Source organism: Tenrec ecaudatus, chromosome 5 (genome assembly GCF_050624435.1).
Source record: "Tenrec ecaudatus isolate mTenEca1 chromosome 5, mTenEca1.hap1, whole genome shotgun sequence".
NCBI lineage: Eukaryota > Metazoa > Chordata > Mammalia > Afrosoricida > Tenrecidae > Tenrec > Tenrec ecaudatus.
This window is the reverse complement of record NC_134534.1, coordinates 112227744-112249285: the sequence shown is the minus strand read 5'-3', so window position 1 is coordinate 112249285 and position 21542 is coordinate 112227744. Positions and strand designations below refer to the sequence as shown.

Below are 21542 nucleotides of genomic sequence, written 5' to 3'. Positions count from 1 at the left end.
TAGAAATAGGGAGCCTCATGCCTCACCCCAGACACACTGCATTAGAATCCACATTTTAACAAGATCTGAAGATGTCCAAGTGATCATTCTAGTTGAGAGGCATTGTGCAAGGGAACTAGTCTGTTCTTATCTCCCAAGTGTACGCTTGACACACTTACACACTGTCCACCGACCTCGAAACAAGAAATGCCTTAGGGCTGCTTTTATCCCCTGCACCGCATTCCATATGAAATTGGAACCAGAGAGAGCATGTCATTTGGCTCTCCACGTATCCTGGTGCTTAAGACAGAACATGCCATAAGGCAGGGGTGAGAGGAGATTTTTGCAATCAAAGCCCAGGCAAGACATCGCCACCTTCAGCACCTGCAGGTGTCACGCAATGAACCAGTTCTGGGAACACTGACCCCTGTGTTGCGTGGGTTGGAGTATCTTGCAGTAATCAGCAAGGTGTTCACCATTTCTGACCCATATTCCTTTGCCTGTAAAATGTGGGTGCTGCTGCATGCCCCTCCTAACAAAGGTGAGTGGCAATTGAATGTATTTGGACACTGGTCACAGTTACTGAAATTGTGATATGCCCTCCCTTAAAAACATCTTTAAAAAATGTAGGATTGCTGTCTGTGATATTCTAAAAGAAATCCATAAAAGAGCCTGCATACATTCGCAAGATTATTTTAGTTGGAAATGATAAACTAGGCATGAAATGTTGCACATCCTGGTGCCTAAGTGATCAACATACAATGGAAACCGTGGGGGAAGGGTAACAGCGGTCAGTGTGAGATATGAAAAGAATAATAATTTATAATCACCATCTGTCAGGAGGGTGAGGGTGGGAGCTGGCCACACTCTGGTCACTAGAAGCCCGAGAGGAACAGAGGGAGAGTTCGCTGTCGGCTGTTACGCAGCCCTGCAGGAGTGAAGCGCATTCTGGAATGCCTGGTCAGGATGCTCCAAGCAAAAGGCTTGTCAGCAGTGTCCCTTCTGTTTCCTGGTTCCCGTTTTTGTACAGTTTCTTCTTGTAGTTGGTGTCAAACCGCCTTTCTATCCCTTTCTCTGAAGCTCAGAATTCCAGGATTATCATCTTCATCAACTTCATTTGGTCTCTTGTGTCTTTGTTATAGGAAGTCTGGATAACCTGGCTGCCGATTCAGCTCTCTTGCTGGAAGTCTCCCCACATATACTTTTTTGGGGGTGCCTCTGTGTGCTGATAAAAATAATTTGTTGCTACATGTAAAATGCAAAGAATTTCCTGTAGAAACACAATCTCCCTTATTTTCTGAAAGACAGACAGACAAAGATGGGAATGTTTGGTCGAGTTCTACATGGCCACGTGGGTTGGATATGCCTAGTGCCTGCTGACTTTGTAAGGAGCTGCTATTTTTCATTCTGCCTCCTCAACTCCTTCTACCAACCTGATTCCACTCGTTAACAAGCTTGCCTGGCCTCTGCACGTGTCTGAGTTTGCGATCACAGTCCAGTCAGAGGAACTAAAGAGATGAACGCTGTGTCACTGCTGCCGAGTTGATTGTAGTTCATAGCAACTTCATATGTGCCAGAGTAGAACTGTGCCCGCAGAACTTTCAATGGCTGCTGTTTGGGAAAGAGAACACCAGACCTTTCTTCCGAGGCACCTCTACCGATGCAAACCTCCAACCTCTCTGTGGATGGCTGGTTATGTTAATTGTTTGCACCACCCAGAGACTCCTCTGATAGTTGTCGTCATGGATACATGGGCTTTCTGGCCTCAGAGTCAAGTCTGCTGAAGGCAGATTAATGTCCAAAATCCATTTTCACAGTCCCCACATGGGATAAGCCTCGGGGAATTTCCCTCTGAACATAGTTGAGGGATGTGACAGACAGACAGACAGACAGACAGACAGACAGAGAGCACTGCAAAGTCGATTATGGCAGAGGTACTCAGGTTAAAATGTAATGCCTTCTCGCTGGATCCCCCTTTTGACTCATTTTAAAGTTGTCTCAGTTTTTAAGACTTCCTGCTTTTTTTATTGAGGCTTTTCTATTTTTTGTCTAGTCATGGTGGCAGAGTTTTAAAATTTGTTTGTTTGCTTCCTGATTGTATTTTGTCTTGTTTTCTGCATCTGGAATTCAGGATAAGCATGTCCATAGAGACAGTAACTGGAAGGGGCCTTCAGGGGACAATGGGGGATGGGAGGCCAACAACCTCAAGTACAAGAAGAAAATGTTCTGAAATAGATTGTGGTGATGACTGCACACATCTTCTTAATGTGATCAAATGATTAAATTGTATGATAGGTGAAGTATATGCAAGAAAACATTCTTTTCAAGATGGGCTAATATGAGTCTGCTTCTGAGAAATGACCAGGCTACTCTTTTAAACATTATTATTATAAAAACATGAGGTAGACTTGGTACAGGACTGAACTGGACCAGCCTTCTGAGTCCCCCTTTTTAGGCAGACTTTTAAAGCATCCAGGCAAATGCGCCTGTGAGTCAGGTGGTTATGGTGGTGACCATGACTTTCACCATGTGGGAGCGACTACAGTTATCTGGGCCCTGGCACTGTGCTTCAGCCCTGTACTTGTGTGTCCATCTTGGATAAGGCCAAACCTTTCCAGCTTTAAGGAGCTCAGGTGACTTAGTGCTTGTGCATTGAGCTGCTACCGGCAAGGACCGCGGTTAGAGACCACTAACTCCTCTGAGGGATAGAGACAAGGCTTTCTACTCCTCTAGAGTTGCTCTTGAGAAAGAAAAACAAAAAGGAATTGGTCTTGAAAACTCACAGGGGCAATTCTACTCTGAACGACATGACTGCTATGACTCAGCATTGGCTCATTGGCAGTGACTATCCAGCCTCAGGGGCTGACAAGATCTGCTTGTATGGGTCAGTTCAGATTTTCCAAATTCAGAAGGCTTCTCTCAGGTTATCTCTCCTTGTCTTCTGAAGGATGTAGCGTGCCTCAGTAGGGCCCTGGTGAGTCCCATAGGTAGATGAACCACGAGCAGTCTTTCCACGTCTTCCATGATTCAGCCAACACGGAAGGCAACTCTCTCTCCTTTTGTATTACAGGTATCTCTTGTACCTGCAAATTAAAAGAGATATTTTCCATGGCCGACTACTGTGTTCCTTTTCGGATGCAGCCTACCTGGGGGCCTGCATCATTCAAGGTGAGTATGGCCCGGGCTTGCCCATCCCTTCTGTTGCCCTGGGCTCCAAGAGGTGTCTGTAGAGCGTTGGTGGCTGGGAGCCCTCCCTCTTTCTCCACTTTTGCACATCCTGCCCATTTGATAGCAGGTAGGACTGGGTTGCTTAGCAACAGAATCCCTGATTTCCAGCCCTCCCAGGCTAGTGAGTCCTGGGGGAAGATTGGGCTGAGGCATTTGTCACAAGCGGCCTCTGTCAGTAGAGCTCAAGGTCTCTCTGAAAGTGTGGGGATTGTGGGTTTCCCAAAGCTCTGAAAGGGTGTGAAGTACTTCTGTTTAAGCTCAGACCGTCGGCTGTGGGACCACATGGGCACATGGAAGGAAGGAAGGAAGGTGTTCAACCAGGGGAGTCGCCCCCTGGAGATATGTGAGCACGGTTATGCAATATTCAGTTTCTCAATTTTCCCAGAAATGCAACATGGGAAGAAGGGTGCTGAGTGGTACATTCAGTTAGCACTCAACTACTAGCAGAGAGGTTGTAAGTTCAAGCCCACCCAGTAGGGGCATGAAACAGAGGTCTGGCAATCAGCTGCTGTGAAGAGTATAAGCTAGCAAACCCGATGGACCGGTTCTGCTCTGTCACACGTGGGGTTGTCGTGAGTTGAAATGGACCTAAGAGTACACGGCGCGGCTGTTTGGGGCTTGTTGCTCATAGGAGGAGCAGCGCTCCAGTTCCCCGGGCTGTCAACGTTCATTTGAACCTCACCTTCTCCATTTCTTGATGATTGTATCTTGAGGAAATGATTTAAGCTCATTACCACTGTGTCTCCGTAAGTGAGGATAGGAAGGTCTCCTTTGCCTGGCTGTGTGGCCAGTCCAGTTCGGGCCTCAACCGAGTGGATTTGGTTGTTCTTATCAGGGTTGAACAAGGCCTGGGTGTCTATGTAAGAGAGTGGGGACTCGATGCCATCCGCCTTCTAAGGACTGTGGTTTGGGGGACAGCAGCCTTCAGGGTCTGAGGGAGCATATTGCCATGGCAATGGGCTTGGCACACAGGAAGAACAGACTCAGGTGGTCCAGTGCCCCTGGGCCAGGTTGGGAGGCCACTGGCTGCAGAGCCAGCCCTTGGTGGCCCGCGTACTAAAGACATGCATGAACTTGGAGGCAGAGAAGCAGGGAGAGAAGTGAGAAGCAGAAAGAGAGAGACAGCTAGACAAGGACAAGACAGACACTGTCAGGCAGAGATTTCCAAGTGAGCATGTGAACTCCTGGCTTGGAGTAACAGAGGAGCTTATGATGGGTCTGAAGCACGTACAACCATGGTCTGTCTCTGCTGAGGCCAAGGAGTCAATCTTCACTCACTGCTTGAGAGAGGAGCCGTCATTCTGCTGGGGATTTCACTGTTGACCAATCCTGTCTGCCCCACGCAATACTCTCTACTCACTGTTGACCTTCTTTAAAGGTGTGTGGTCTCGGAACATTCCAGAGTATAAGCCACAGAACCCAAGCCCACTGCCATCTGTTCATTCCCACTCATAGCGACCGACCCTTTGAAGGCTTCCCGAGGCGGTAGCTCTTTATGTGGCACACATCCTCCCTCTGTTTCTCCTGCAGAGTGGCTGGTTAGTTTGAACTGCTGCCAAAACTGCAGTTCACGGGTAGAGCACCCAGTAAGCAGGCAGGAGAAACACAGGCTTCCTTGTGCTTCCTTGGTAATCTGTTGTGAAGCCTTTAACAGGATTTTCACCATGTGGAATCATTATCTGCCAGCGGTACTGTGACAGGACATGGGCGAGTTCTCCTTCCATCTGTCCCAAGTGAAGTCGGTGTTGCTGAAAGTGGCCTCCCTCCCAAGCCGAGCAAAGGGACCTCAAAACTGCGTAGTTGTCTCTCTTCGCTGTGAAGATCACCAATTCCTACTTCCGGCACTCAATATGAATGGAAACCTCAGACCGGATTTCAGAAGGCAATTAGACATTAGTGAACTATTGACAATTCTCCAAGGACAAGCTCAATGTGGGTCTCTAATGAAAAGTTTGCTGTCCTGTTTTGTGTTTGAAATAAAGCCACAGAGGCACCACCCACTCTCTCCTCACTGTTACCAAGGAGCTCGGAAGGTCAGGCATTGGGCTGCTGACTACAAGGTCAGAGGGGGACTCACAAGCTGCTCTGATGGACAGGTAGGAAGCTGTCTGCTACTGCAAAGAGTGACAGCCATACAGGGTCAGTCGGAGACAGAATTGACTTGATGGCCATGGGTTTGGCGTTTGGGCTTTTGCAGTTAGCACTGACATTGTATTAGATGCTGTGGAGAGAGAAGAGCTGGCGATGGACTGCAGACTTCGACGGTGCTCCTTTTGGCTCTCAGCTGTGCTGAAGTCTGTGCTCCACCTGTCGTGAATCAAGTGACAGCTGACCCGGTGATGCTCAGGGTGAATCCTTCAGCAGCACCTGAGAGCAGTTAGAAATGCAGATAAGTATCTGCTTTGTCAGAACAACTTATTCTTACAGAGAGTGAGAGGCAATGTGCGGTAAATGATGAGGAAGGATGCGGTAATGTGAGCTCTCACTGGCTTCTTGGCTGCTAAAGCTCTTGGAAAGAACATGCTTTAGGCATCAGTATCATCTGACTGTATGAAAAAGCGGTCCCCGCCCAGTTTCACCACTTTGCATACTGAACACAATAAGCCTATTAAATATATGCACTGTTATTGCCAAACAAACACATACAATCATAGCACTCTCTCAAGGCCTTTCCTAGCCGGCCTCTCTCTTGTTACTTCCAGCAAATGGCAACATGGAGGGATTCTTGTACTGGCTGACTCCTCTGCCTGCTGTATTCAACCCCTAAGGGTATTTGGGCTCTTTCCAAATATTCTTCTTAATATCACAGTGTTGTGGTCTTGGGGAAGAATCTGGAATGTACCATAGACTGCTGGGAGAACAATAAAAAAAGACTTAGAAGAGATAAAACAAAAATCTTCATAGAAGCAAGCATGATGAGACCTCAACTCACTGAATTTGGAGACATCATCAGGAAAGACGAGTACTTCAAAAAGAACATCCCGTTTTGTAAAGTAGGAGGTCAGTGAACAGGAGGGTAACTTTCTGTGGGATGGACTGATGCCCTCTGTGCATCACTGGACTCAAACCTATGAAGCCTCATGAAGATGAGGGTCTGTCATGTGCAAGACCTCATGAGTCAGAACTGACTTCACAGAAATGAACGGTAAAGATGCAGGATTGTTGAGATGCTGTTTCTTCTGAAAACCCTTCTGGGTTGCTCTAGCTACCTATCTCATCCTTCCTGCACACCAGTCTTCAACACAATCCCTGGACTAGTTGCCTGCTAGACATTTGCATCTGAAGTTATCTTGGTCGAGTTGTGTGACCTGTTGAGTTGTTTTACTGTACATTTCCACTGATGGGAGCAGGACTCTGGGTCCCATAGGATCCCAGTGCTTGGCACACTGCAGGCTCTCCAGTAAATATATTGAATGAATCAGTGCCCTTGCCTGGATTGCAGCAATGTGTGCTTTTTCCGTGTCCTTGGAAAGGAATGGTTGTCTCCTGGGGAGGCATTCACCACCTCATTCATTTAGGTGTCAATATTTTCTCCAAATATTTAATAAGCAGCTGTGAGGTGTCAGGCACTGTGGGGGCGGGAAAAGATCAGGCAGTGGATAATAGAAAGAAGCACGGATGCTATGAGGGTCCTTAGAAGGGACCCCTAACTCAACAAGGATGGGCCAGGGAAGGATCTTGGAGGAGCTGACACTAAGCGGATAACATTCACTTCTTGAGTCCTTGTGGATTGAAGCTTCTCCAAACCAGGGACAGGCCGTTTCTCAGCTGACCCAGTAGATCACCTGATCGTTCACGTCTGCACTGTGATGATGAAGGTGTGCCTTAGCTGCGCCTTGTCAGTCGGCTCCTGCATGGGAAAGCGTGGCAGTGGGAAAGGAAGCTCTAGGAGAATTGTTATATTCAAACTGTGTTGCCAAAGAATACTGAACATACCACGGACTTCCCAAAGTATAAATGAATCCATCTTGGAAGAAGTACAGCCAGAATGCTCGTTGCAAGTGAGGATGGGGAGACTTCACCTTGTTTACTGTGGCACATTGTCAGGAAAGACTAGAAAGCACTAGAAAATGACAGTATGCTTGGTAAAGTGGAGGGTCAGCAAGAACAAGGGTACTTCCATGACACGGACGGTCTTGAGGGCTGTAACAAGGGGTTCCAATGGCTGTGAGGATGGTGAAAACCCTAGCAATGTTCAGTTCTGTTAAACAAAAGGTTGCTACAAATTAGAGCTGATTTTCAGACAAGTAACAATGTCACCTTGCCCTTTTGTGTGGATTTTTATGAACCTTTAGATCTGTCAAAAAACACTAGGGTTTGTTTCAAAGTGTCACTTGCTTACCACAAACTGCTTACCAAACTCCTCTTGGTGTGAAGAACATGATTTGAATAGTTACAAGTTCTTGATCACAAAAAGTCTGTCTTCTGCTTAAGCTGATGTGAGAGTTACAGACGAGCTGTAAGGGATGAGAGAGAAGGGCTCATGCCGGGAGAGGTATTGCTCTTCACCTTATCAGCCACTTTGTGAGGTCCCCATGGCAAGTTTTCTCTAAGTTTGCACCTTACACATTTTCCTTGTCCTTTGCCAAATACGCTGCAACTTGACATTTCCATCGAAGATGACCTGGTGTTCCTTACTTGTAAAAGATGGAAATGTTGGGCTGGACTATTTCCTAAATTTAGGAAGTTTATTCATTTCTAGACCCAAAGTCCATGTGTTTATTTAGTGGGAGTTTCTTTTGGAGCTTAGGCGCAGATGGCTGAGTTACTCATTAAGCCACGCCCACTGCCATTATTGGCTTCTTAGGCTGATCCGTTGATTGGTTGATTGCCCTTTCCCGTGGCCTTTATTCTCCATTTCTATTCCCAAAGAATTTATGTGTATTTTTGCTTGGCATACATCAATATAAAATCATTGTCTTATGTGTGTATATATATTTTTGTTTTATTTATTTTATTTTGTTTTACTTTTTATTATGAATTAGGCAAAGGTTCACAGCGCAGATCATCAGTTTTACATTCAACAATTTATACGCATTTTGTTTCGACTCACCCATTTCAATGCCCTTAGTGTACCATCGCTTTATCCTACTTGTTCCCTGTATTTCTTGGATCGGTTCCTCTTTTTTTTTTTTTTTGAGGTTTTAAAAACATTTAATGTGAAAGCATACAGATTCATGCAAACTGTTTCAGTCATTGGTCATAAATTTTACTATATCAAGTTTCTAGTGCATTAGAATTTGTAACAGAATTGAGTTACAAGAGAAGAAATCCTAGAAGCTTTTTTACCATTAAAAAAATCATTTTATTGGGGGCTCATACAACTCTTATCACAAGCCATACATATATCAATTGTTTAAAACACATTTGTACATTAGTTACCCTCATTATTCTCAAAACATTTGTTCTCTACTTAAGTCCTTGGCCTCAGCTCCTCATTTTCCCTCTTCCCTCCTGGCTTCCCCCTCCCTCATGAACCCTTGATAATTTATAAATTATTATTTTGTCATATCTTTCCCTGTCCAAGGTCTCCCTTCACCCACTTTTCTGTTGTCCGTCTCCCAGGGAGGAGGTTACATGTAGATCCCTGTTATCAGTCCCCCTCTTTCTACACCACCCTCCCTTCACCCTCCCGGTATTGCCACTCTCACCACTGGTCCTGAAGGGATCATCCGTCCTGGATTCCCTGTGTTTCCAGTTCCTCTCTGTACCAGTGTACATCCTGTGGTCTAGCCAGATTTGTAAGGTAGAATTGGGATCTTGATAGTGGTGGGGGTGGGGCAGGGGAAGGGAGAAAGCATTTAGGAGCTACAGTAAAGTTGTATGTTTCATCGTTGCTACACTGTACCCTGACTGACTCGTCACCTTCCCGCAACCTTCCGTAAGGTGATGTCCAGTTGCCTACAGATGGGCTTTGGGTCCCCACTCCACACTCCTCCTCATTCACAATGATATGAATTTTTGGCCTTTGATGCCTGATAACTGATCCCTTCAGCACCTTGTGATCACACAGGCTGGTGTACTTCTTCCATGTGGACTTTGTTGCTTCTGCGATAGATGGCTGCTTGTTTATCTTTAAGCCTTTAACACCCCAGATGCTATATCTTTTGATAGCCAGGCACCATCAGCTTTCTTCACCACATTTGCTTATGCACCCACTTTGTCTTCAGCAATTGTGTCAGGAAGGTGAGCATCATGCAATGCCAGTTTAATAGAACAAAGTATTCTTGCATTGAGGGAGTACTTGAGTGGAGGCCCAATGTCTTCCTGCTACCTTAATACTAAACCTAGATCTTATTTCCCCATCCTCATATATAAATATATTTACATATGTACATGCCTTTATTTAGACCTCTATAAATGCCCTTTGCCTCCTAGCTCTTTCCTCTATTTCCTTTTACTTTCCTCTTGTCCCATTATCATGCTTAGCCTTCATTTTGGTTTCAGTAATTCCTCTAGGTTACATTACCCTTTATCAAGCCCTATCAGACCTCCTACTCTTTCCTCACCACTGATTTGGATCACTTCTTGTTCCCTTGTCCTTGGGTTTGTTAACAACACATCCTTACCCCCCACCTCTCTCTCTCCCATTCTCCCAAGAACTGTTGGTACCATTGTTTTCTCCTTCACATTGTTCATCCAGCCTGTCTTATTTAGACAGACCTGCGGAGATAATAACATGCATGAAAACAAGACAGAGCAAAACCAAGCAACAAAAGAAAATGAAACAACAAAAAGCTCATGACAAAAAAACACAACAACAACAAAAATGAAAAGCTTGTAGTTAGTTAAGCTGTTTGTTGGCCTTTAGGAGTATTTTCTGGTGGAATCTGATAGGGTGCCAAGCCCTGGCCCCAAAGTCTATTTTTGGTATTCCCCGGGGACTTCATTATTCTGTTCCCCTTGCTGTTCTGTTGCATACCCAACTGATAGAGACCATTATCGGTAGCCTGTGAACTTCACCTACAGGAACCAAATCATGACTGTGTGCTTGCCAATTGTCTCTTGAACAGCAGGGAGTGGGGTCTACCTGGTAGTGTGGCAAGTAACTCCTTCATTCAGCGAGGATGTCTGTAAGGATCTGACCTTCCCCCACACTTCCCTATTTCCCATAGCCTATGTAGTCCCTGTCCCAGTGTTCTCAAGTTGGTCCCAATTCCCTCATGATGGCCCTAATAGTTTGGGGTTTTACTTCAATGTCTGTGATCCATCTTGAGTTTATTTTTGTGAATGGAGTGAGATAAGGGTCTTGCTTCATTTTTCTGCAGGTAGATAACCATTTTTTTCCAGCACCACTTGTTAAAGAGGGCATCTGCTTCCCAATGAATATTTTTTGGGTCCTTATCAAAGATCAGTTGTCTGGATGCTCATGTGTTTATTTCTAGGTTTTCAGTTTTTTTCCATTGGTGTGAGTATCTGTCATTATACCAATACCATGAGGTTTTAACAACTGTGGCTATATAGTATGTGCTGAAGTCAGGTAAACCAAGCCCTTCCACTGTGTCCTTGAAGAGTTCTCTTCTAATTCTGGGTTTCTTCCCTCTCCATATGAAGTTGGTAATCAGTTTTTTTTCCATTTCTTTGAAGAAAGATGAAGGCAATTGTATTGGGATTGCATTAAACTTATATAGTGCCTTTGGCAGAATCGACATCTTTACTATATTGAGTCTTCCAATCCACAAGCATGGATGGGATCTTCTTCCATTTTTTTGAGGTTTCTTGTAATAGTGCTCTGTAGTTTTCCTCCTATAGATCTTTTGTTTTTCTTTCTTTTTTTTTTAGATCCTTTGCTGTTTTAGTCAGGTATATCCCTAGATATTTCCATTTGTGCTCGGCTGTTGTGAAGACTACTACCTTTTTAATTTCCTCTTCTGTGGTATTCTCTGATGTGTATAGCAGTCTGATGGACTTCTTTTGGTGATCTTGTATCCTGCCACTCTGCCAAACTCCACTATTGCTTCCAGTACTCCCCTTGAGGACCTTTTGGGATTTACCATATATAAAATCATATCATCTGCAAATAATGATAGTTTCACCACTTCCTTCCCCAGTTGAATATCTTTGATGTCTTTTCTTTGCCTTATGCTATTAGCTTAAACCCCAGTACGATGGTAAGTAAGAATGGGGATAGGGACATCCTTGTCTGTTCCCCCTTTTCAGTGGGATTGTGTTCGTCTTTTCTCTATTGACTACCACGTTGGCTCTTAGTTTTTCATAGATAGCTTATATTGTCTTGAGGAATTTTCCTTCCATTCCTATATTCTCAAGTGTCTTAAACAGGAATTGGTGTTGGATGTTGCCGAATGCCTTTTCCCGCTTTCTTTCCTATCCTTCGTCCCTGGGTATATGTTGCCCCTTGAAGTGCACAAGGGTTTAAATTTCCTCATGTCTCTGCTAGCGTGTAACATTCTCTAGCATTCTGCTCATAATTTAGCTGTAAGGTGATATCTTTGCATTATGCTGTCTTGTTGCTAATGAATTTGAGCATTTATTTCTTCATATACTAATCTCTTGGATATTTTCCTGTCTTCTGTGAATTCCCCATTCATATCATTTGACAATTTTCTCTTGGGTTTCCTGTTCATTTTGAATTGATTTGTATGAGTTTTTTTTCTTTATTTTAGAGTCAGCGGTAGGTTTTAAAAGTATGTTCCCCAAGTTGTAATTGTCCGATTACTTTGACTATGATGCCCTTCAATAAGCAGAAACCTTTCCATTTTAGATATGATCGAAGTAATCGTTCTTTGTCCTATGGTTGATGTTATCTTCTAATTTTATTTTATGATTATGTTTGGAGAGTGATTTTTTACTTCCTTCCCCCAAAAATTATAACTAAGGCGAAGGCTTATAGAGATAATCAGTTTCAAATTCAACAACTTACACATTTCAATTCCTTGATTACAGTTCCCTCGCTGCAGTATCGCTACTGGCTTCCTTCTTGTAGTTCCTGTTTTTATTCCTAACCTCTGCCACTTGACTTCGGGTAAATGCTGCCCTTTTAATCTTAGTGGTTGATTTCTTTACCACAGGAATGGGGTCAGTTCTAGGCCCTAAAGGTTATAGTCTCCGGGGTCCTACATGTCTTTTTCTGTCCAGTAAGCTTGGTCTTTTATGATTTTGAATTCTGTTCCACATTTTTCTCCCCCTCGATCAAGGACCTTCTAATGTGGCCCTGGTACTGGCAGTCAGGCACCATCTAGTTCTTCTGTTCTCTGGACCATGGAGACTAATGTGTGGGTACTTCATTAATCCATTGGACTGTTTCCTTATATCAGTTTCATCACGCTCCTTTCCTCCAGACAAGAGGAGGCCAATGGTTGCATTGGCTGCTCATGGCTTTTACAGACTCTAGTTGCTAGTTACCCAAGGATGATGTAGAACGCCATCATTGTGAATTATCTTACGCCATTTTCCAACGTGTCCCGTATTTAGTATGTCTCCTGATAGTGCATGTCTGTCTCTTTGATCACTATGTGTGCCTGATTTTGGTGTCTCCTGAGACAAAGATCCTGACCCTGCAGACTCAGCGACTCATCCCCGCAAGGGGTTTGGCTTATGTCTGAGAAGCTGAATCTTATTTTAAAAGCCCTTTCTTGTGGGGTATGCATTTTAGGCTTTTTAATAATTTGCTAATTTGAATTCTATTCAGAAGCTTTCCTTTCCTCCCAGTCGGTCCCTTTTATTGAGGTGAAGTGGCAGTGGGTACAAATTACACAGAAGGATGTGGTCTTCCTGATGTGCTCAAGGCACACAGTTTTGATCAGCTTCAAAGTCTTATTTCAGATGAGCTGGTTGAACTCCGGATTGCCCACCAACTTTAGTCTTCTCTTCTGTGCTGCAGCCCATTTCTGCCTGTGATGCTGATTCCTTTGGGCTCATTCTCTTTAGCAAGTTGATGAAATCAAGAGAAAGTCTTTCCACTGACAGAACAGCACTGGAGCTGCTCCAGACTGGGGTCCACAAAGCCACTCATCCTAAGCTTTCAGGGAACTCAGAAACTCCCTTCTTTTTACCCTAAAAGACTTGCTGGAGGCATCCGCTAGTCAAATCTGGGATCATCCGTCATCTGGCCTGCACATCTGGTCATGGATACAGCTGTTTTATTTGAAGAGCAAGCTATTGATTTTCAAGTGTAGTCCTTTTGTGTTCTTTCACTAAGAAATCAAACCAAACTCTGCTATGGAGTCGCTGCTGACCCAGAGCAACCCTGTAGGACAGGGTAGAAGGTCCCCTGTGAGTTTCAAAGACACTGTTTGTGGGAGTAGAAAACCCTGTCTTATTCACCAAAGATGCCCCGAAATCACACAGCAGGCAGCTCCAGCTTGGGAATCCTTAGATTCGGAGAATATAACCCTAAATGGAAACTTGAGGAATGTTCAGTGATTCCCAACTAGAGGTAGTGCTGCCTAAAGTGCTGGGTACATTTGGGAATATTGGCAAGAGGCATTTTGACTGTTCTGTTGACATTTAGTGTCTGAGAGGGAGGGATGCTAAACTCCCTACAAAGCTTAGGAAACTTTGACCCCATAAGGATGTCTAGCCTCTCAAAGGTCAATAGAGCCCCTATTGACATGAAGCAATTTTGTAAATCCTTTTATTATACAAATCTACCCCCACCGCACCCCCATCTGCCAATTTGTCCTACTGTGCTGTGGTGCTGGAAGGAGTGATATCAGAGTTCAAGAAGAAAGAAAACGTTTTCAAACTGGTTATTGTAGCAACTGTACAATTATTCTTGATCCATTTTAATTATGGAATGCTAGGGCATCTGTAAGAGCTCCCAATAAAATGGTTAATGCTAATAATAGTAATAATAAAATAAAGTGTCACCAGAGTCATGCGTGAAAGATGGCTTTCAGTGGAGTTTCTAGGCTTAGACACATTAGGAACAAAGGCTTGGTGATTTATCTCTGAAATTAGCCTGCGAATACTCCATGGATCACAAAAGAATGTTATTTAACTCTCTTGCCACGGGAATATCATATGGAGGACTCAATTACTGCAGGAGGATGTCATATTGGGCGAAGTCAAGGGCCAAAAGGGCATTGGAGACCCTGGGTGGGCTGACTGATGAGCCACAATAAGGGACTGGAACTTGCTGGTGAGGGTGAGGGTAAGGCAGGACCTGGCAATATGCTATTCTGTTGGACACCGGGTTGTCATGAGCAGGGTTCATTGGATAGCAGCTAACAATAGTATGATGTGGATAAGAAAAATGAGACCCAGGAGTTTCCAACAAGTGTCTCAACTCACGCAGCTAGATCTGAACAAGAAGGTGAGCTTCTGCCATGCCCGTGGGGGCTGCCGCCGGTTTGCTGTGAGTTGATTCCTGGTTCTTCTGTGGGGTGGCAGGAGACATGTCATGTACCCCATGCTTTTTTATTCTTAATCTTCCTCTTGATTTTTTTTGTTTACTGGATACAGCTGAGCTTGGTGATTACTATCCTGATGAGCATCTGGAGAATTACATCAGTGACTTTGAGATTTTCCCCAAGCAGTCACAGAAGCTGGAAAGAAAAATAGTGGACATTCATAAAAATGAACTCAGGTAATATGGGTAGACTTTGTAAGAATGATTGAAGTGACGTTGTATCCTTGCTACAGGCAGTGTGGAAACCGTGCTGCAGAGTGAGAGCAGCTGTGATGGATGGGTGGGCTTTGAGTCATACTTTTGGGCACAGTCAATAAAAGGGGGTGCTGACTCCACAGTGTGCGTCACAAAGAGCAGTCTCAGTAGGGTGGGTTCTCCTGGGTGGCAGCTTCTTCCCCATCGGCAGTTATTGGAGACTTATATTTTCTTACACACAGAGGTTTCTAAACCACGAGTGTCTGGAGGTGAAATGTATGCTAAAGGAAGGACCCTTATGTTTTGCGTTTCCTCCCCTTTCCTTCTCCTACCTGCTTGGCCAGTCCTGGTGGTGTTGACACCCAAGTAGAGGAGAATCCATGTCGCAGGTTTCCTGGGTTGATTTCTACCAGGTGCTGACTTCAGCATCTGCTTCTCCTCCATTAGGCTGGGAAACTTTAGGATGACTGCTAATGCGACTGTTCTAAGCGTTTTACACTTAGCGACTCATTTCACCTTCACACACACTCTGTGTCTGCTCCCATCCTGTCCGTGAGGGAACTGAAGCTCCGAGAGATGCAGCCTCTGTGTATCTAGAGCCACAGCTAGTCAGGAGCAGAGTTGAATCCAGTTCCTCTATGCCAGCAGTTCTCAACCTGCAGGTCACAACCCCTTTGGGGGGTGGGGGGTTGACCGACCCTTTCACCGGGGTCACCCAATTCATAATGGTAGCAAAGTGACAGTTATGAAGTAGCAACGAAAATCATTTTGTGGTTGGGGGGTCACGAGGATCTGTATTAAAGGGTCACGGCCTTAGGAAGGTTGAGAACCACTGCTCTTGGCCGTGTGCTTAAGCCCTTGTGTGACAGCTGCTCTCTACATAGGCTATCAGGCCAGGAAAGAAACCGATGTGGAATTCTGGTAACGCAGTCGTCTACAGTCTGTAACTAGGATTAAGGTTCTGGGCAAATCACAGCGAAATTCTCGTTGATAATAAATTAGTGGTGCTCTAACATGTATTGCTGAAGAACTGCAGAAATGACTCTAACAAATGGCTCTGTGCACGCCCCGAGCTCCTTTCGTTAAGTGCGCCCCGCCCGCCACCTGCTGGTGCGTCTGAGAAGAGCCCACATGCGCACCCAGGAGAGGGCCGTACTGTTTCCCTTGGGGAAAAAAGTATCTTTGTTCTTGAAAGAAAGACGTTTAGACATCAAGAAAATCGCATAGATTTCCGAAAGCAATGTACTCACAGACACGTAATTTTACAGTAATGTCTCTCTCTCTCTCTCTTTTTAAAATCATTTTATTGGGGGCTCATACAGCTCTTATCACAATCCATCCACTGTGTCAAATGCATTTGTACATTTGTTGCCATCATTTTCAAAACATTATCTTTCTACTTGAGCCCTTGGTATCAGCTCCTCATTTCCCCCCTTCACTCCCCCACTCTACCTCCCTCACGAACCCTTGATAATTTATAAATTATTTTGTCATGTCTTACACTGACCGATGTCTCCTTTCACTCACTTTTCTGTTGTTTGTACCCTAGGGAGAGGGCTATATGTAGATTATTGTGATCAGTTCCCCCTTATTACCCCATCTTCCCCTTACCCTCCTGGTATTGCTACTCTCATTATTGGTCCTGAGGGGTTTATCTGTCCTGGATTCCCTGTTTCCAGCTCTTATCTGTACCCGTGTCCATGCTTTGGTCTAGTCAGATTTGTAAGGTAGAATTGGGGTCATGATAGTGGGAGTGGGTGGGGGAGGAAGCATTAAAGCACTAGAGGAAAGTTACATGTTCATTGATGCTATACTGCACCCTGGTTGGCTTTTCTCTTCCTTGTAACTCTTCGGTAAGGGGATGTCCAATTGTGCACAGTTGGGTTTTGAGTCTCCACTCTGCACTCCCCCTCATTCACATTGACATGATTTTTTGTGCTGGGTCTTTGATGCCTGATACCTGATCCAATAACACCTCATGATCACACAGGCTGGTGTGCTTCTTCCATGTGGGCTTTGTTGCTTCTCCACTAGATGGCCACTTGTTTTTCTTTAAGCCTTTAAGACCCTAGATGCTTGCTATATCTTATTTTTAAATTTTTATTATTTTTTAATAAGTCATTTTATTGGGGGCTTATAACAATCCATGCATGTATTATATCAAGCACATTTGTACATATGCTGCCATCATCCTTTATTTTTTTTGTCAAGCACATTTTTTCTTAAAAAAATAACTTTATTGGGGGCTCATACAACTCTTATCACAATCCACCCATCCATCCATTGTGTTAAGCACATTTGTACATTTGTTGCCCTCATCATTCTCAAAACATTTGCTTTCTACTTGAGACCTTGGTATCAGCTTTTCATTTTTCCCCTCCCTCCCCCCGCCCTCACGAATCCTTGATAATTTCTAAATTATTATTTTGTCATATCTTACACTGTCTGATGTCTCGCCTCACGTACTTTTCTGTTGTCTGTCCCCCAGGGAGGAGGTTATATGTAGCTCCTTGTAATCAGTTCCCCCTTTCTAACCTACCTTCCCTCTACCCTTCTGGTATCGCCATTCTTACCACTAGTCCTGAAAGTTCATTTGTCCTGGGTTCCCTGTGTTTTCACTTCCTATCTGTACCAGTATACATCTTCTGGTCTAGCCAGATTTGTAAGGTAGAATTGGGATCACGATAGTGGGAGGGGAGGGGGGATGAAGCATTTAAGAACCAGAGGGAAGTTGTATGTTTCTTTGTTGCTACACTGCACCCTGACTGGCTCCTCTCCTCCCAGTGATCCTTCTGTAAGGGGATGTCCAGTTGCCTACAGATAGGCTTTGGGTCCCCAATCTGCACTCCCCCTCATTCACAATGATATGACTTTTGTTCTTTGATGCCTGATAACTGATCCCTTTGACACCTCATGATCACACAGGCTGGTGTACTTCTTTCGTGTGGACTTTGTTGCTTCTGAGCTAGATGGCTGCTGGTTTACCTTCAAGCCTTTAAGACCCCAGACACTATATCTTTCGATAGCAGGGCTCCATCAGCTTTCTTCACCACATTTGTTTATGCACCCGTTTGTCTTCAGCGATTGTGTCGAGAATGAGCATCATGGAATGCCAGTTTAATAGAACAAAGTGCTCTTGCATTGAGGGAGTACTTGAGTGGAGGCTCAATGTCCATCTGCTACCTTAATACTAAACCTATAAATATTTGTAGATAGATCTATTCCCCATCATCATATATAAATATATTTTCATATGGGCATGCCTATATTTAGACCTCTATAAATGCCCTTTGCCTCCTAGTTCCTTCCTTTATTTCCTTTTACTTTCCTCTTGTTCCATGATCATGTTCAGCCTTCATTGAGTTTCAGTAATTCCTCTTGGTTACATTGCCCTTGATCAAGTCCTACCAGTCCTCTTATACTATCCTCACCTTCAATTTTGGATCATTTGTTGTTCCCTTGTCCCTTGGGTTTAGAGTAACATTTCTTAATGAAAAGCTGTGTTGGAAATATATGAAACTAACTTCTCCTTTAAATAACTCAGAAAAAATAAATTGGTGGCTGTTGAATTGATTCCAGCTCATAGTCACTCTCTCTGTTGGGCAGAATGATAGACTGTCTCCGTGGGGTTTTCAGGGCTATAAAATTTTACACAAGTAACATCCTTTTTTGTTTGTTCTTCACCCCAAATCATTTTATTAGGATCCAATCCAGACATCCCAGGCGTCCTCAATCTACAGCCTGCAGGCCACATCCGGGGCCCACCAAGGACATTCATCCAGCCCCCAGGTGTTTTTGCCCCGTTTTTTTTACTTGAAAATAAGATATGTGCAGTGTGCATAGGAATGTGTTCATAGGTGTTTTGTTTTGTTTTAGCTATAGTCTGGCCCTCCAACCGGTCTGACCCCCTGTTTAAAAAGTTTGAGGACTCCTGCATCGTACCATTCCATAGTCCAATCATATCAAGCAGTGTTGTACAATCGCTACCATGATCAGTTTCAAACATTTTCTTCCATATTGCACTTCTTGATATCAGCTGCTCCCTTAACCCCCACCCCCTTCCCCTGCTGTAATCCCAGGAAACCTTATTCTAGTTATTGTCTCTATAGAGTAACCCGTCCTGGGTTTCATATACCAAAAACATAAGAAAAAAACATAATAAAAAATAAAGAAGAATATCAACAATTAAAAATACAACAGAGATAAACCCTAATATGGCACACACACACACAAAAACACAAAAAGTATTACAAATCAGATCAAACACAAAGTGTATTAAAGGGCAACCAAATGACAAGGTGTTCCCCGTTCAAGTCAGATTTTCCATTTAAATCTACTAGAGTCGTCTCTAATATGCTCTGCCTGGCCACCAGGTTATTCTCATCCCTCAATATGGTCAGAGGGAAATCACCGGAGGCTTATTCGCTGCGTAGATCCTGCAAATGTAGTTTGGGCTTCCTCTGTCTTCCATAGCCTCTACACCCCAGAATCTAAGAATTTGAGCTCTGATTCTATTCCCTCTTTCAGATTTGGGTCATATCATTAACATTCCTTGGATCACGGGGGTTGGTGTGCTTACAAGCAACATCTTTACCCAACTTTACTGTAGTCCCATCCTTCTCCCGAGGAGTTATTGGTGCCTTCTAAATCACTGACCTTTTGGTTAGCAGCCACACCTGTGCCACCAGGGCCCCTAGAGGCAAACGTAAAGGTCTGTTCATCCAGGTGAGGGATCTGTGGTACACCGAGACTGCACACAGAGGCTGGGAGTCTTTGCTGAACTGTTGCTTCCACAGTGTGGATTAGTAAAACACAAAACAAAACAACCTAGTGGTCGCCACGTCCACCCTTCTTCATAGTGGCCCCTTGTATGCAGAATTGAGCTTTGCTCCTTCGAGTTTTCATGGCTGGCTTGTCACAAGTAGATCATCAGACCTCTGACTAGACTTGAACTTCCAGCCTTTTGGTTAGCAGCTGAGAGTGTTAACCTTTGGCATTGCTCTGGGACTCTTGCAGATTAATAGAAGAGAGGACTAAAAGGTCTTCTGTGATCAGAATTTGCCTGGCCTCAAATAATTTGGAATTGAGAACATATTAAATAGTTACATAGCACTTCTGGATGCCTCGGACAGAGCTAAGTGCTTTCCCAACATTATCTCATTAGTCCTATCAAACAAACCGAGTACACACTAATCTTGTTACCCATGTGAGATATAGCAAGTACCTAAATCCTGTAGTTATGGACTATAAACACTGAGTTACCAGAATTCCACATCGGTGAAGATTCCCACAAAGGTTTCTTTCCTGGCCTGGTAGCCTATGTAGAGAGCAGCTGTCACACAAGGGCTTAAGCACACAAGCCAAGAGGAACTGGAATCAAATCCTGCCTCTGACTCCTGACTAGCTGTGGCTCTAGATACACAGAGGCTGCATCTCTCGGAGCTTCAGTCCCTCATGGACAGGATGGGAGCAGCCACAGAGTGTGTGTGAAGGTGAAATGAGTCGCTAAGTGTAAAGTGCTTAGAACAGTCGCATTAGCATTAGCAGTCATCTTGAAGTTTCCCAGCCTAATGGAGGAGAAACAGATGCTGAAGTCATCTTGGGTCACCTCATATTAACACCCTGGCTCTTTATCACCTGTGCTGGGCTGTTAAAAGGGAACCAGGCAGCCAGAATTGCGTTTTACAGAGATCACCATGTCAATGGTGTCAGAGGGTGAAAACTGTCGGAGGGGAGGACCAGCTAGTAGTTTCTGTTGTATATTCAGAGATGAATAGGACCTGCAAATGGAAAGAAGACTGGTAATCCATTAGATTTCTTCAGGAGCAAATGGATGGACCAAGATTCCCAGCTTCTTTTCAAATTCATAACAAAACATGTATAAATTGGGCCTGTGCCAGCGCCTGATTTGTTGCTATCTCTGGAGGTGGTCCAAGGTGTCATCGCGCACCTGGGAACCATCAGGTAGCCATGGCTCTTCAATCAAAGACATGAACTCCATGGTTTGGTCAAAGTTGCCGGGCATGTGTAATGTTACATTTGTCCCATCCAGAAAATCAAAGTGAAGAAGTCTAGGCTCTGTATCTGGAGGATTAACAAGCCAAAAATCATGAGAATGTTTAAGAAAGGTTTCAGGGGGCTTATTTGCCTGTGTTTTTTTAAAGGTTTTTTTGTGTGGCCATTTTCTCCAAGGAGTCACGTATTTCCTTCTGCCGCTATGCAACAGAGGGAGATTTTAGATTTGGCTGGAAAGCCAAGAAAAGTAGAGAAGCCAACAGTGTCAAGGGCAAGGGGCTTTCTAGAGTCTGGTGGGAAGCAAGCTGCTATTGAGGTTAGGTGCCCCAGGAGCTCACTGAACGCTCCTCACCAGTTACCAAGGCATGGCTGCACAAGGCCCCTTTGGGAAATGTTCTCGTGCAGTTGTGAAGGAAGTCTTGATGGCATCACAGGAAGAAGGAAGAGGTTAAATTATTTGATAACCCCAAATCTTCCCAAACTCGTGCTTTGCCTCTGCCATTTCCCCTCCTTTTCCTGACCTTCCCCTTTTCAAGTCTCTTGTTATTCCCACACCCTAGAGACCGCTCTCCCAAGTGTGCAGTCCTTTACCATGGATAGTAAGCAGCATCTTAGGTTTGGCATGCATTTGGGGACAACCTGGGGGAAAGCCTTTCTGTATTCCACACCAAAGAATGGCTTACACATTAGAACCAGTTGCCATAAAGTTCCAGTTTTACTAGCAAATGGCACATTTGGGGACAGTAGCCCCCAA

General features: G+C 44.3%; 1 protein-coding gene across 1 annotated transcript in view; it reads left to right on the top strand.

Annotated features, from left to right (window-relative positions):
• The window catches only part of FRMD3 (FERM domain containing 3), a 195916-nt gene that overhangs the window by 85264 nt on the left and 89110 nt on the right, over positions 1-21542 (top strand). The window contains exons 5-6 of the mRNA XM_075550869.1: positions 3050-3147; positions 14632-14755. Coding sequence (XP_075406984.1) covers positions 3050-3147; positions 14632-14755 — 222 coding nt within the window. The remainder of the gene's footprint in view (positions 1-3049; positions 3148-14631; positions 14756-21542) is intronic.